General features: G+C 35.5%; 2 protein-coding genes across 2 annotated transcripts; both read right to left on the bottom strand.

The window, feature by feature from the left end:
- Positions 1-200: 200 nt before the first annotated feature.
- LOC144558532 (uncharacterized) lies at positions 201-2,020 on the bottom strand. Its single transcript, XM_078307373.1, has 3 exons — positions 1,649-2,020; positions 786-1,546; positions 201-660 (listed from the first exon to the last, which is right to left on the bottom strand). Exons 1-3 carry the CDS (start codon positions 1,946-1,948, stop codon positions 201-203), a joined length of 1,521 nt encoding a protein of 506 aa, XP_078163499.1. The 5' UTR covers positions 1,949-2,020.
- A 4,683-nt stretch (positions 2,021-6,703) lies between these two features.
- LOC144558793 (uncharacterized) lies at positions 6,704-8,997 on the bottom strand. The gene is made up of 3 exons (XM_078307675.1): positions 8,674-8,997; positions 7,792-8,543; positions 6,704-7,411 (listed from the first exon to the last, which is right to left on the bottom strand). Exons 1-3 carry the CDS (start codon positions 8,965-8,967, stop codon positions 6,922-6,924), a joined length of 1,536 nt encoding a protein of 511 aa, XP_078163801.1. The 5' UTR covers positions 8,968-8,997; the 3' UTR covers positions 6,704-6,921.
- Between the last annotated feature and the right edge of the window lie 7,322 nt (positions 8,998-16,319).

The raw sequence follows: 16,319 nt of genomic DNA, 5'->3' as shown, positions 1-16,319 counted from the left end.
CGATCAGAGTTATTTCAAATTTCGTGGCTTTCAACAGCTTTCCTCTACAACTCAAGACAATATTAGTGAAACAATATTTTTTTAGGAGAAAAAAAAAAGATAGACAGAAAGAAAAGGAACAACAAACATGCTATATCTTTTTTTTTTTTTTGACAAAAGTGGGTATGCCCACTGGTTTCATTACGAAACTTAAAACCATGCTAAATCCTACTTTGCTGCTGTTTTGTTGACGATTTCTCCATGTCATCCCTCATTTCATCTCCAAATTCTGTACCGAAGTTGCCAAATTGAATCTTGTTATCAACCATCCTGGGATTCGCCAACTCAATATGCTGATCTTCAAGAGCCATAAGAGAATAGGCCTGGGCACGGTCCCTGTCTATCGGGTAACTGCAGTACAAGAAAGAGTAGATGGAGGAACAGAATACCATAGGAATCGCCACGGCAGTGTAAAGTGCCTTAGCCAATGAGGCTGCATTTTCTCGATTGATGGTAGGATCATCACTCATGTTGCTATCTCTGATTTTGTAACCGTACACTTTCTTGGCAAGAATGCCGACAATTGGAGGAGCAAAAGAGGCAAGTATCGTCTCAAACGCATTGTCTAGTGCATAGATGCTTGCTCTTGATCTCTCGGGTACAATCTCCGCAAAAATTGGACTGTGCAAATGGTAGATATACAGGCCAAGAATAGGAAAATAATTAACAAAATAATACTAGCTGAAGATCAAAGAAAACGAGAGTACCAGAACTAGTGAAAGATAAAACAAATAAATTGGAGTAACATACCATTGGTAGCCGGTGCGTTCCAGGAGATAATCAAACCCATAACAAAAATAACAATAGCATACCAAAATCCTTTGGACGGATCATATGGTATTGCCAATAGCAACACAGCTCCTAGCGGAATTGCAGAACCTGCACTGATTTGGGACAAAATTATTCTCCCTCCATTTGGAAAATGCCGAGCAAGAAAATCCCCCATAATCCCCCCAAAAAGTCCACCAAGTGATGTGGCGATTGAGAAAAGGGTCACAAGAAATGCCGTATATCCATGAGAGAAACCAATCAGCTCGAACCACATCGACAGAAAAGAAAGGGCGTACCAGGGAAAACATCCCATGACACCTTGAGCAACAATAATTTGAAATGTAGGTATTTGCATGACGGACTTCGCCTCTCTCAGAAAATCCTTCACACCATCAAGTACAGATTCCTTTTCGGTATCTTTCTTTCTTGAAACAGCATTTGCTTTGCAAAGGAAATGTGGGTCTACTGCGAAAGCCCGGACGAGCAAACCAACAATTATACTTATGATTGCGACTAGATGAAAAGAAAATCGCCATCCGGCTATACCCATGAATGTAGTTGGTGCTAGGAGAAGGCCAATGTAGCCTCCTAATATAGCGCCCATGCATCCAGTGAATTGCAACCATCCGAATGCCAAACCCCGTGATTCTGGCTCAGCACAATCGGCAACTAATGAAGTGATAGCTGGTGATACTAGTGCTAACCCAATGCCATTTAAGCCTCTTGATATTGCTACCTAGTTTATATCAATGACAACAGATGTAGCACGAAATTAAGGTCAAGGGAACCAAAGAGCAATAAAATTAATTAATGAAGCAGGGAAGGCTGCAAGATATACCTGAAGGAATGAATTAGAAATGCCAACTAGGAAAGTGGCCCCAGCCCACAAGAATGCACCCAATGCAATGACATGGGTACGGTTGTACCGCGATGCCATGTAGGCAGCTAGAGGATAGCAGGATGCTTGTATTAGTGATCTGAACAAAGTTAATGACCCAAGACCAGTTGGCGTGGTGTGTAGTGCGACACCAACCTCGTTGTACACTGCTGGCAGCAGCGCCTCATCTGCCCTCTCCATGATTGAGGCAAGATTGACTAATATTAAGGTTGTCTTCATCTTCATTTTATCCATTCCCATTTTGTTGTCTGCCGAGAGAGGTGGAGAGGTTGACTCAGATCTACAAGCGGGAAAACAGATGTATTTGTAATGGGGCAGGGAACATAGTCGGGGAATATACTTTGGGAGTATGATAAATGTTGATTTGAGAAAGTTTCCGAAATATTAGAACCAAAATGAATAAAAATAACTTGCATTTTATTGGCCATATCTCAATAAAGAAACATTAGCCAGCAGTACTCCAGGCACTTCCCACTTTTCTTTGGTTTATTTTATTTGTTTTATTTATTATTATTTTTGGTTTCCAAGACCGAAAGTGAGAGCACGTAATTAAAGCGCCCAAGCAAGACATCCACATGGACCGGTTATAGATCAAGGTTGGGGGGTTTAACCGTTTAAGTAAGGTTCATTGCAAATTGCTAGGAGTTCTTTAATAAATCTCAAATTATTCAGAACTCAGAAGCCAATCATTTCGCTTTTAATGTTGATCGGATTCGGGTATAGGTTGATCTATTAGTCCGGATTGGGGTAACGGTAAATGATTTGTTTCGGTTTGGGTAGGCTTTCGTCGCGGGATCTTCAATTGATATCCGTTTTGATTTCTTTTCTTTTTGTAATGATAGCTGAGGCACATAGTACTGACTTGCTCGGGTTTATAGTTGACTTTGGGCCGCGTTTGAATTTTGACTCGTCAGTTTTACGTGTATTTTGGTACTGGCTTTGCAAGCTTCCCCGTATCTGGTGGAGATCCCATTTATTTAAGTATACGAGTATGGATGAGGTTTTCTTGGTTCAGATTTAATCAATGTGGATCTCATGTAATACAACTTCCAAATTGATCATCATATAAACAAAACATAGTTGACCATTTTTGTCTGATTTTTAGAGCTAAATCGGTGACCCTATTAAAAGGTTCTGAAGTTAAAAGTATTCAAGTAAATAAGAATTGCTTGGATACTATGAAAGACTGGTAAACCAAAACTAGAGTGTGATGTGCTTATCAAGAGAGATTGATGAGTACATCTCTAAAAGACGATCGTATTGATTTTGAACTATGAATTCAAAACATTGAAATTCAAGTATTTCATGAGTGATGCATGTACATACAAAAATTTTGAAGTTTCATTTAGCAATGTAGATATAACGAAAGTGTAGATGAAAATGTAGATGTATACTTGCTTCATTTAGCAAGGTTCTAAATAGCGATTATCGCGTCATAGCGAAAAGACTAAAAAAGAAGAAGTTATCGCGAATAGCGTAGTTATAACTAAAGCCATCATACATAACGTTTTTTATTTAAAAACATATATTTTATATTCTACTAATTATCAACCATATCTAAAGTCTTATAGAAAAATAAGTAACACAAAATTAATTAAAGAATTAGATTATAATACAAAATATAAATCGTTATTCAAAATATCTTTAATAATATCATAAACTATTTATCTTTTTCCATTCAAAATAACCGAAGCATCATGATATAAACTATATATTTTTTTTATTAAAAAAAGAACTAAGCATCACGGAATAAACTATCTATCTTATTTTATTTAAAAGTAAAATCAATCTGGACCTTGAAAAAGTTGATCTTTAAAACTAATTTTCAGTTTGGCTTTTATATAAAAGCCTGGGTAGCATAGCGTGCACTATAGCGCGTAGCGTGTAGTGCAGATAGCGGACCGCTATTATCGCTATAGCGGTCGTAATTGAAATAATGCACTTTCATCCCATAACTTAGCGTTCAAAGTCCGTAAACATTATAACACTGCTATTATGTCGCTATAGCACGCTATTTAGAATATTGTTATTTAGCAAAAACTTTTATATCATACATATATATCTCCATTCTATTATTAAGCACGTTGGGTTTTCCATCCGCCAACGGCTATGATTGATGAAACTTCTAATTTGATCTCAGCCCTCCAATTACATAATTTGTCTTCTTTTGATTAAATGCATCTGTTTTATGTATAGAAGTCTAAATTTAGTTAAAAACATACTCACCACATGTGCTGCCACACGATACATTACAATTAAAATTAAATAAATTCTGAAATTTAGCAATGTATTTATCTGTTTCCTTATTTCTCCATTTTCATATTTCTCATCTTCAATTGAGAATACTCCACCTTCCATTTTCATATTTCTTTGTTTCCTTATTTCTTCTTCGTTTTTATACAGATCACAATGGAAATCATTTTATTTTTATTTTCATATTTCTCTTTCTTTGTTTCTATACATATTGGTGTGGGTAATTTAGAATATACTTTCAATATATAATATGTCAATATGTGTGTGTGTGTGTGTGTCTATTCTAAATTGGAACGTGTGTGTGAATATATATTTCTCTTATAATACGTGTATGTATATATGTATCCTATACATACACACGATAACACATTTTATTTATGTTTTTTGATATCATATTATATGTCGATATTGAATTGTTGTATGATATTTGATATTAGATTCGAATCGAGCTATTATTTGATATCATTGGTACTTAAAAGTAAAGAATCATCACATCATCAAATTGTTATCAGAGATCACGATTAAAGTTAATTAAAAGGGTAAATTTCGCTGGAGGTCGCTAAACTTTGTTATTTGTCACAAATTGGTCACTCAAGTTTAATTTGTTCCTTTTGAGTCACTCAACTTTGTTATTTGTCCCAATCAAGTCCCTCTATACTTTTCCATCCAAAATTTTAACGAAATATTCCTATTTCGTCCAAAAAATTAACGGAATATACTCATTCCATCCAAAATATTAACGGAATGAGCATATTCCATCCAAAATATTAATGGAATTAGCATATTCCGTTAAAATTTTGGATGGAAAAAATATAGGGACTTGATTGGGACAAATAACAAAGTTGAGTGACTCGAAATGGACAAATCAAACTTGAGTGACCAATTCGTGACAAATAACAAAGTTTAGTGACCTAGAGCGAAATTTACCCTAATTAAAAATACATAATCATATAAATTTTCTATTAACATGTGGCTTAATTTTTAGATAATTATTAGTTTCATTGATATATTTGTTTCTTATAATATGTCCCCGTTGCAACGCACGGGTATGATACTAGTATACTCTATATATATGAGTAGAACTAGGGTGTTCTTAAGTTCACCAAAACCCGTTAAATTAATTTTAAATGATGAATCCAAACTGTTAAAATCCGACTACCTTACGAGTGATGCCTCTACATGTGAAAATTTTAAACATTCGAATTAATTTAGTATAAAGTCAAACAGTCAAAAAACATTCAAAAAATGAATGCATTAAAATTAATTTACTAACTTTCTAATTTTGACCGATTGACTTTATACTAAATTAATTCGAATGTTTAAAATTTTCACATGTAGACGCATTACTCGTAAGGTAGGTGGGTTTTAACGGTTCGGATTCTTCAAATCCGTGTACAATGTGCAGTGTACAATGACCATTTCTATAGTAGTGACCCTAATTCTACTCTATATATATAGTTGTGGTTTTTGTAGCATCACGCAAATCATAATTTATATCAGTATCCCTATTAATGTGAACATGTGATAAAATTTATAAAGGTTATTCTTGTAAGAGTTAAATTAATGATAGACTCATCTACCATTTTATAAGAGTACTCAATAAGTATGGTACGGGTCGTACCGAGATATTTTTATATTTTTATATATTTAAATTAATTTTAGTCATATCTTATCAATTGCCCGTTTAACATAGATACAGTACGAGTTGTAAAGAGATATTTTTTCTGTTTTAATGATTTAAATTAGTGTTATTCATATCTTATCCCTACCCTTTAAGCATTAGTCTTATTGGTACTCTAGCATTAATCATTACAATTAATGAATAACAAATGAGTAATAAATAATTATCAAATAATTTATAGCTTATAAAAATTAAGTGTCTAATTCAAAAATAAAAAATGTAGATATTACTTTTAAACACATTATGTGCATAATATCTTAAATATGAATAAAAAAAAAAATAATTGCTTGGTTTTATTATTTAAAAATATATAAATTATTAACAAAATAAAACTATATAAAATATTGTATAAATAAAAGAAGTTATATACTTATATGTATCAATAAAAAAATATAATAATTTTTTTGTATTTATCCATTAATCTAATAGAGCAACAGATGGGAAAAACATGTTCGTATTCTTATTAGTTAAAGAAAGTTTTTTTTTATGCAAAAATGTTCTTTATTTATATTGAATACAATATGAATATGATAAATCAATGTTGTAAATAACAATATGCGCTTGTCGGACGAATATAATCATGCCAAATGATTAATCAGTATGAGACTGATTAATCGATATTTTACGGACAATTTTACATTTTCATTAAAATTATGTCCATATACTCATAATTTATTAAAAATAATTAATTTAATTTATCAAAATATATTTATTTTAACTTAATTTTCTTGTAAACTAATAAAGTTTTAGGAAATTGCCATTTTGAAAAAACTCCATATAAGATAAGACGAAATACAGTGTATACAAGAAAATAAATGCAGAAAATAATAATCAAAATGTACAAACGGAAAACGGATAATGAATCAGATTATTTAAACAAAAAATGAGCAATTAATGAGATAAATCAGCCAATTAGGTCTTATCCACCCACAAACAGTCTTCCGACAAATCTGTTCATGACAATTTAATCACCACTACTGACTAATTGACCGTTTTTTACAACACTGATAAATGAGTAAAGATGTTTCTTTGACAACCTAATTTGAACAAACACATTTCGGGAGTAAACATAATATTAATTAATAATTTCAGTAGTTTACAGTTTACACCCTGTTCTATCTATACAAATTTGTATTACGAGATCGAACATGTCAACTGAAAATTAATTAATAAAGAGCCCTCTTTCTCCATAGTATCAGCTACTCTACGATTTATCTATTTTTGTATTTTAGAGAACTTAAATTGATCAAGAATGAAATATCAACCTATTTCTCTATAATTATAATTGATGTCCTAGCAATTTCTCCGCACTAACATCACTCTCAAAACCTCCTCCTTCATGATATAAGTCAATAGTACTCATTTCATTGTCATATTCTGATTCAAAATTCTGGAGGCAAGTATGATCTCTCACCTTTTCTGAACTGTCTAAGTCTATCTGCTCAATTTCTGAAGCTATTAGAAAATCCATCCGGGCTCGCTCTCTGTCTCTCGGGTAAGTGCAGTACAGGAAGGAATAGATGGAGCAGCAAAGTAGCATTGAAATGGATACAGAAGTGTAAAGCGCCTTGGCTAGAGAGGCCGCATTTTCTTGATTGGTCTTTGGATCATCGCTCCTGCCGTAATCTCCTATTTTGTAACCGTAGACATGTTCGGCTAAAGCACCAACAATTGGAGGGGCGAAAGACGCTAGTATTGACTCACAAGAATTGTCCAGTGCATAGATGCTTGTTCTTGATTTCACCGGTACAATCTCAGAAAATATTGGACTGCATATGTTAAAAGTAGTTCAATAAACAAAATAAATTATAGTGGATGACCAAGAGAACACAGCTGTTTCTATACAAAAAATGAATTCAAAATTACACGAAGAAGTTACACATGCAAGACTTATGATTAAATTTGGATAATAAGAATCATATGGGTAAGGTCAGGTTGTTTGGTGTTTAATTGCCCAACATAAAAATGAGTTAAGTTGGGTTAAAATGCTTAATTGAACAGCAGGGAATTTTTGACCAAAACTAAAAGTTTCAACGAAGTTTTAGGCTTTCAGGCTTCAGCAGTACATATGAGAGGACAGATAGTGATGTGATCTATAAACATAATTTGTGCAAAGTAGCCATAAATTGATGTCAACAAAGAAGCATACTTGTTTGTGGCAGGGGCATTCCATGAGACAAGTACACCCATTACAAAGATTACAACAGCATGCAAAATTCCTGTAGAGGGGTTATATGGTAGCACCAGTAACAAAATGGTTGCAGATGGAATTGCCGAGGCCGCGCTAATCTGTGACAAAACAATTCTCCCGGCATTAGGGAAACGCCGAGCAAGAAAATCCCCCAACTTTCCCCCAAAAACTCCCCCAATTGAAGTTGCAACATGGAAAACACCTATCAAAAAACCAGTGTACTCGTGAGAGAACCCGATGAGTTCGAACCACATCGGGACAAAAGAGAGACCAGATCCTGAAAATGAGCCGGCAACACCTTGAGCAACAATTATTTGAAATGTTGGTATCTGCAAGACTCCCTTTCCTTCTTTCAAAAATTCTTGCATATCTTCGAGTGTGGATTTCTGTGTGGTCTCATTCTTTGACGAAATGGATTTGGTTGCAAAATGAGGGTCCACAGCGTAGAACCAGACGAGCGATCCAACTATGGTGCTTATAGCCGCAACTAGATGGAAAGCGATTCGCCATCCGGCTATACCCATGACTGTGGTGGATGCTAGGAGGAGGCCAAAGAAGGTTCCAATTATGGAGCCCATGCTTCCGGTGAATTGCAACCATCCAAATGCCGAACCGCGTGATTCTTCTTCAGTCAAATCGGCGACCAGCGATTGGATTGTTGGTATCACTAATGCTAGTCCAATGCCATTTAGACCTCTTGAGACTGCAACCTGGCTTTACCAATTTTGTTCAATATGAGCAGTCAATAATCAAAACACACAAAAAAATCCCATTAAAGACAAAAAAATCCCATTAAAGACAAAAAAAAACAAGAAAATGAAGAACAATAGATTCAATAACCTGAAGGAAAGTGGTGGAAATGGCTACGAGGAAGGTTGCGGCAGCCCATAGGAAGGCACCTAGAGCGATGACACGTGTCCGATTGTAGCGGGATGCCATGTAGGCGGCAAGGGGATAGCACAATGATTGTACGACTGAGCGAAACAGAGTTAGCGATCCGAGACCAGTAGGAGTGGCGTGCAATGCAGCACCCACCTCCTTGTAAACCGCTGGGAGCAACGCTTCGTCGGCGCTCTCCATGATAGATGCAAGATTGACTAAGACGAGGGTTGTTCTGTCCTCTCCAAAAGCCATCTGATCTGAGTGAGAGTGAGAGAGAGAGAGAGAGATGGAGACATATCACTAAAAAAGTGGAGGAACTGAGGAAGTGTGGGACAGTATACGAGATAAAAAAATGCAACAGAGACTAAATTTTAAATTTTAAATTCACCTGCGACTGCAAGTAGGGCTGAAAACGAACATGGATAATCCCCTCCAAATTCGAAAATAATCCGAATCCGAATTAAACAGATCTGCATAATTCCAAATCCGAATTAAATGATCTGCATAATTCCGAATCCAAATTAAATGGATCCGAATAATTTTAAATGTGAATCCATATTTTATTGGATCCGGATATGTACTGCATCTGGTGAATTAATCCCCTCCGAATTCGAAAATAATCCAAATCCGAATTGAACAGATCTGCATAATTCCAAATCCGAATTAAATGATCTGCACAATTCCGAATCCAAATTAAATGGATCCGAATAATTTTAAATGTGAATCTGTATATTATTGGATCCGGATATATACTGCATCTGGTGAATTAATTCCGAATTCGGATATGGATCCGGATATACACTGCATATGCATATGGTGAGGATCCGGATATACACTGCACATGCATATGATGAATTAATTCCAGATTCGGATACGATATTAGTATTCCCGCTTATCAAAGAACCATTTCGCGTATATCAGGGAAACAGGATCCGATTGTTTTCTAATCGTCACCCTCTCTCCTCTTTATTTTATTTTTTTTGAAACTTTGGTAGCAGCTACCAAATTACAGTAAATAGATATGCTTAAAACAACAAAAACAGTCTCCTAAAAACTTACTAAACTGCACAACATTGGCAACTGCCACACTGTCTCGCCTACAACAAGATAACCACAATTCAGTCTCTTCTCGAATTCGCGCTGCAAGTACCACTGGATGCACTCTCTTCCCTTTGAATATAGTATCATTCCTTTGCTTTCAAATATTCCACAATACCGCCATAAACCTTGTTGCCCAGACCCTCTTTCCTGCCCAGACCCTCTTTCCTTCTTTCACCACTCTCTTATATGAAGCCCGTGATTTGTCCCATGTTTCAAACATTGAATTCGCATGAGTAATAAGCTGTCCCATACAACCCCAAACACGAGATGCATACCTGCACTGGAATAGGACATGGAAGGCTGTTTCGAGGGGATAATCTTGACATACTGCACACTCCAATTGGCAATTCGCATAATATCCTCTTGTACACATAGTATTCATCTCCTCTTTATTTTCTCCGCTCGAACTCTTACAGGCTTAACAGTTATATACTGATGCATGCGCCTCTCCCCTTCACTTGTGGGACTTAATCACTCTCCATCTTTATTCGTATTCACTCACTAGAATGTGGATATAAATATGATATCAGCATTATTCGCTCCATTTTCATCCCCCAACTACAAGTCATACTCTCGAAATTTTTATTAATATTCAATATTAAATAAAAATAATAGAAATTCCTATTTATTTTGACAAATTATAAAAATGCTCAGGCCCCTCAGAAACTCGGCGGTCGAGACCAAATTTGGGCCGTCGAGTTTCTCAGCAACCGAGTTTTTTTTTTTTCTTTTGAAACAGGCTATATAAACCATGTTTGTCTCTCCTCCCACTCACAACTCACTCAAACTCAATAAAAGAGAAAAAGAAGAAGAGAAAGAGGATGAGAAGGGGTGATTTCGAAAGCAAAAACAGGAGAATTTTGAGGTGATTTTTTAGTAATTTTTTATTTATTTAATTATTTAAATTAGTAACCTAATTTTGTGAATATCACATGACTTACATATGTTCATCATTTACCAATGTAGTTTGTTGGCCAAAAATATTCATTCCACTACATTATGGTGAGAATTTAAGACTGATGCATTCGGGATTTATGACATCAAAAATCCAGCATATTCATTCATGGTTATTGATGAAATCTCAATTTTGGACTTGAAGTCTCTGATTTATGGTTACATTCGAATACCCCAAAAAGGTGGAACTTAGAATTGGTAGCTCGACTGAACATTGGAATACCCCCGACCGTTGCTTTGCCAAATTGCTGATACTAACAAAGAATTCATGGATAGGCTTGTACGGATGGTTAAAGGGAATGGATATATGATGATGAAACTCTATGTAAAGAGAGTTCCGATTGAGTCAGGGGTTGGAAGTTCTGGTCAAAATTCAGTTGCGCTAATGATAGAGTCGGGTGTCCTAGAGCAAACATTTTGTTTGTAATTATTGTTTATATGATTGGTTGACAATAGTCAATTTTGTTTTGTAATCCTAGAGCAAACACCAACGACCTTCAAGCATCGGCTGGCCAGCGATCGGAGGAAAGGGGACATCATCATTTTTTTTCTTTTTTCCATTAGGTTTGTGGGTGGGAGAGATCTGTGCGACCTCAGTTTCCCCTTCCCTATCAAGGGTTTTATGTAGTGAGGGTGTTGGCATGAGGGTTGGGAGCGCTAGGAGATGGGAGGGATGGCGGCTAGGACTATTGTCGTCAACTCTCCCTGAAACTTCCGACTTGAGTGGAGGAAGACAGAAAGGTGCAGGGGTACGGAGAGCTAGTGACTAGGGCTATCGTTGCCGACTCTCTCTCATCTCTGAAGGTGTGAAAGACAACGAAGAGGCGTAGAAGTTGCGGTGGGACCGTGGGATGAGAAAGAGGGAGTGTTGTTGCCAGTCTCTGTCCACCGTCCGGAGAATGCGAAGGATGGAAAGTGGGTTGCTGGAGGGGTGGTAGAGCAGAGGTAGAGAGAGAAGGAGTACAGACTGGAGAGGGGCGAACGAAAGTGAATGAAGTGGTAGCGCTAGGGTTTTGTCTGCTCTTTTCGTTTTTGCTTTTTGTACGTGATTTGTTTCGCATTGCAATTACAATGATTCTGGGAGCTACTGCCATAAAATTTCAAAAAATATATATATTTATATATAGGACTTGGCTACGGTGCTATGGGTAGCTAAGAGGCCTCCCGTGCTATGGCTCAATATTCGACTTTTCCAAATTCTAACGGTCGATCCGAACCGTTCATCTTGTTCTCCATATTAATATGTGCTTGGAGACCAAATTTTATATTTTTTGGAAATTTTTTACTATTTTTTTAGATTTATTGAAAATCGCTGTTTTTCAGACAAATCTGGACCATAAAAAACAGCGATATTCAATAAATCTAAAAAAATAGTAAAAAATTTCCAAAAAATGTAAAATTTGGTCTCCAAGCACATATTAATATGGAAAACAAGATGAACGGTTCGGATCGACCGTTAGGATTTTGAAAAGTCGAATATTGAGCCGTAGCACAGGAGGCCTCTTAGCTACCCATAGCATATTAGCCAAATCCTATATATATATATATATATATATATATGAGGAGGGATCAAGTTACAACACTTGAAAGTTACAACATCATTGTTTTTCATTTTTAAAGTCCAAATCGTCGATCCAAACCGTTAGATATTCAATCTATATTAAAATGTGCTTGCAGACCAAATTTTACATTTTTTGAAATTTTTTTGCTATTTATTAAGATGGGTACAAAATCGCTGTTTTTATTAAAATTCTGCACCATTAAAAAACAGCAATTTTGTACCCATCTTAATAAATAGCAAAAAAATTTCAAAAAATGTAAAATTTGGTCTGCAAGCACATTTTAATATAGATTGAATATCTAACGGTTTGGATCGACGATTTGGACTTTGAAAATGAAAAAAAATGATGTTGTAACTTTGTTGTAACTTTCAAGTGTTGTAACTTGATCCCTCCTCTATATATATATATATATAGAGAGAGAGAGAGAGAGAGGTAGGCTATGGTGAGTTGTGAAGTAAAGCGACTATTTTACTTCACACTCATATTTTGCGATTTTAAAGTTCAAAACGTCGATCCGAACCGTTCATCTTGTTCTCCATATTGAAATGTGCTTGGAGACCAAATTTTACATTTTTTGGAATTTTTTTACTATTTATTAAGCAATTTCAAAAAATTGGAACTAGAACAGATACAATAGCTGGGACAAGCCAGCAATCAAACTAAAAACAGTACAACAAAATAGCCTTATCACATCCAAAGCAACCACATGTACCAAAAACAAAGTACACCTAACAAGTATCCAAAATAAAGGGAAACTAAACATGTTGTGCAACACCATAAAACTACCCAAAACAAACAGCCTACAAACTATTTAGGAGCTCTAACCCAAGAATATGGGTTATATCTACCGTTGAATCTGCCACCATTGAATCCCTCTCGATTGTATCCACTTCTAATGAATCCACCTCTTCCTCTAATGGAATTATGACCTGACAGGGAATGTCATTAGTATGTAAAGGTAAAATTAAAGATAAAGGCAGTAAAGAACCATCATACAATGATTTACACCAAAAGGTAGATAAGGATATTATCTTAGAACCCACCACCTGCAAAGAAGGAATTGAAACATTTTGAAAACATATTTGATTTCGCACAAGCCAAATACACCATAGAACAGCCCCACGGACAAGCTCGACTAATGGCTTGTTCTTGAGAGGGATACAAGCATTAATATACCAAATATCTTCCATTGTATAACCTTCAAAAATAAAGTTGTTATGTGCTGAAATCCATCGCCAAATTTGAAGAGTGAAAGGGCAATGGACAAAGAGATGATCAGTGGATTCAAAAGCACCACAAAAGACACATGAGGTATCACCAGTCCACCCTTTCGAAATCAGATTTTCCTTAGTTAAAACCTTGTTTTGTTTGAGCAAATAAAGGAAAATCTTAATTTTAAGAGGGATTTTGGAAGACCAAATCGCAGTAAATTCAGTATTGACCATCCCACCATACTCAAGCCAAAGATAATAAGAATGCACAGAAAATGTCCCGTTAGAGGACCATCGCCATAATAAAGAATCCGCTAAACTAGAGTCAGGGTTGCAATCATGTAATAAAGAAGATAATGCAGTCCAATCATTAAGTAACATACCAGTTAGTTGTCTAGTAAAAGAAAGATGTAAAGAACCGTACGAGAAGGCTTCAATTACAAGCAAATCAGGATCAGTTGAAATATTATATAAATTAGGAAACAAATTAGATAAAGAATGATCAGAAATCCATCTATCATGCCAGAATTGAATAGTTGATCCGTTACCTAATTTCCTAGCAAAACCAACCTCAACCACAGCTGATCCCTCAAGAATACCCTTCTAGAAGGGTGAACTTCTAGAAGAAAATCCAGTAGGACCATATTTGGCTAGGACAATTAACTTCCATTTCCCAACAACTATGGGATCCTGAAATCTTACCCACCATTTAGCCAATAAGGCTTGATTAAGTCTTTTTAAATCCAAAAGCCCTAAACCACCTTGATTTTTGCTTTTACACACAGTATCCCATGAAACCAAATAGTATCTTTTTCGCACTGTACTACCACCAAACCACAAAAATCATCTACGTAATTGGTCAATTCTCCGTCGAATCTTAGATGGCATAACAAACACAGATAACCAATAAATTGGTATGGCTGATAAAACCGAGTTCAAGAGGGTTACCCTACCACCATAAGAAAGAAACTTGCCTTTCCAACCTTGAATCCGAGATTCAATTTTATCGATAACTAATTGCCAATCAAGAATGCTTGGTTTTTTATAATGTAAAGGTAGACCAAGATATGTAATAGGTAAAGAAGACACCTTACAACCAAAAAGTTGAGCCAAATGATTACCTTCCTGTTCAGTTAAATTGAAGGGTACCATTTCAGATTTACTATAATTAATTTTCATACCCGAAAGATTTTCAAAGGCAATAAGATGTAATTTAAGAGCTGCAACCATTTTAGGGTCAGCTTGAAGAAATAAAAGTGTATCATCTGCAAATTGCAGATTGAGAACTGGACCAATAGATGCCAAATTGCCTACACCAGAAATAAATCCAATAGATTGAATTTGTTGTAAAGATTTGTTAAGTACATCAGCCACTAGGTTAAATAATAATGGAGACAAGGGATCACCTTGTCTCAAGCCTCTCTTACATTTAAAATAAGGTCCTAAAACACCATTAAAATTAATACATGTTTATCCGCTATGGAGGATAGATTTTATCCAAGTGATGAAAAGATTACCAAACCCTCTTGCCTTAAGTACCTCAATTAAAAAATTCCAATTAACCCTATCAAATGCTTTCTCATAATCAAGTTTAAAAAGAAGACTTTTTAATTTCTTCTGATGAATGTGGTGTAAAAGCTCATGCGCACTTGCAATATGATCAGTAACTAAACGTCCCTTAATAAAAGCTGATTGTGATTCATCAATCAGAGATGGCATAACTTGACCTAATCTATTGGTGAGCAGTTTTGTAATCAATTTAAAAGAGCAACTCCTCGCGCTGCTTAACCTGCTCCTCTTTGTCGTGTGTGCGCACGTGCCTCTCGATCGGCCTTCTTTCTCATCGCTCTCTTTCGTAAGATTCATTCCCCTCTTCTGTCTCATTACATCCTCCATTTCCTCCTCTCACGATATATCGAACGCAAATACCAACTCCATGATACGAATACGACATTAGTCCCCATATATATATATTTTTTAAGAACCAGTTCTTTAATTGACATTCTCAATTTTTGTTTAACCAATGGCTTACATTGCTCTATCAACTTGCAGAAAAAAGGATGGTCCCGAAATACAAATTGTCAATTCTGTACAGAACAAGATGTGAATCATTTATTTCTGATATGTACATTTGATAGACATATATGATTTTAGACGGGGGATTGGCAAAACCACATCATAAAGGAAGTCAATAAGTGATGTAATCCAATTTTCATATAACTTAGATATAAAACAGAGAACTGTTTTTCATATAACTAAGTGCAATTTTGTGGTCAATATGGCAACATACTAATAAAAACAGAATTCCACTAGGAATATGGTTTTACTTATTATTTCAGTGTTGCATTATTGGCTAGGTTATGTGGCAGCAGATGTCAAAGAGGCAGCTGGAGCCTGAATCCCAGAAGACCTGGAAGAAATTTCACTGCAGGTGTTGCAAAACAGTAGGGTGCAACTACAATGCTATAAGCTAACTAGTATTTAACTAGAAGAATGTAAGTGAAATGTTTCATGGTAATGAAATGGGCTTCTAAGATTTTTTTTTTTCCAAAAAAAAAAAAAAACCATTAACTTAAAACAGCTCTGAAATTTCTCAAATAAAAACCAGTTCCCAATTTGCATCCTCAAATAGAAATAATGACGATTGCCGAGTAATTTTAGCTAGGGAGCTTCGTAGCCTTCATTTTTTATTTTAATATTCACAGGATACATTGTCCAGGATTAATGGATCCAGATTTTTGAAAAGGACAACTGCATATAATATAATCCCGTTCTT

This window comes from Carex rostrata, chromosome 8 (assembly GCF_964058835.1).
Source record: "Carex rostrata chromosome 8, lpCarRost1.2, whole genome shotgun sequence".
Taxonomy (NCBI): domain Eukaryota; kingdom Viridiplantae; phylum Streptophyta; class Magnoliopsida; order Poales; family Cyperaceae; genus Carex; species Carex rostrata.
This window is presented reverse-complemented; position numbering and strand designations above follow the sequence as displayed.

Coding starts and splice junctions, on each gene's coding strand:
- LOC144558532 (XM_078307373.1), bottom strand. CDS start 1,948: ATGGGAATGGATAAAATGAAGATGAAGACAACCTTAATATTAGTCAAT. Junction 1,547..1,648: donor TTTCTAATTCATTCCTTCAG/GTATATCTTGCA, acceptor GATATAAACTAG/GTAGCAATATCAAGAGGCTT. Junction 661..785: donor GCACCGGCTACCAATGGTAT/GTTACTCCAATT, acceptor CCATTTGCACAG/TCCAATTTTTGCGGAGATTG.
- LOC144558793 (XM_078307675.1), bottom strand. CDS start 8,967: ATGGCTTTTGGAGAGGACAGAACAACCCTCGTCTTAGTCAATCTTGCA. Junction 8,544..8,673: donor TTTCCACCACTTTCCTTCAG/GTTATTGAATCT, acceptor TGGTAAAGCCAG/GTTGCAGTCTCAAGAGGTCT. Junction 7,412..7,791: donor AATGCCCCTGCCACAAACAA/GTATGCTTCTTT, acceptor TAACATATGCAG/TCCAATATTTTCTGAGATTG.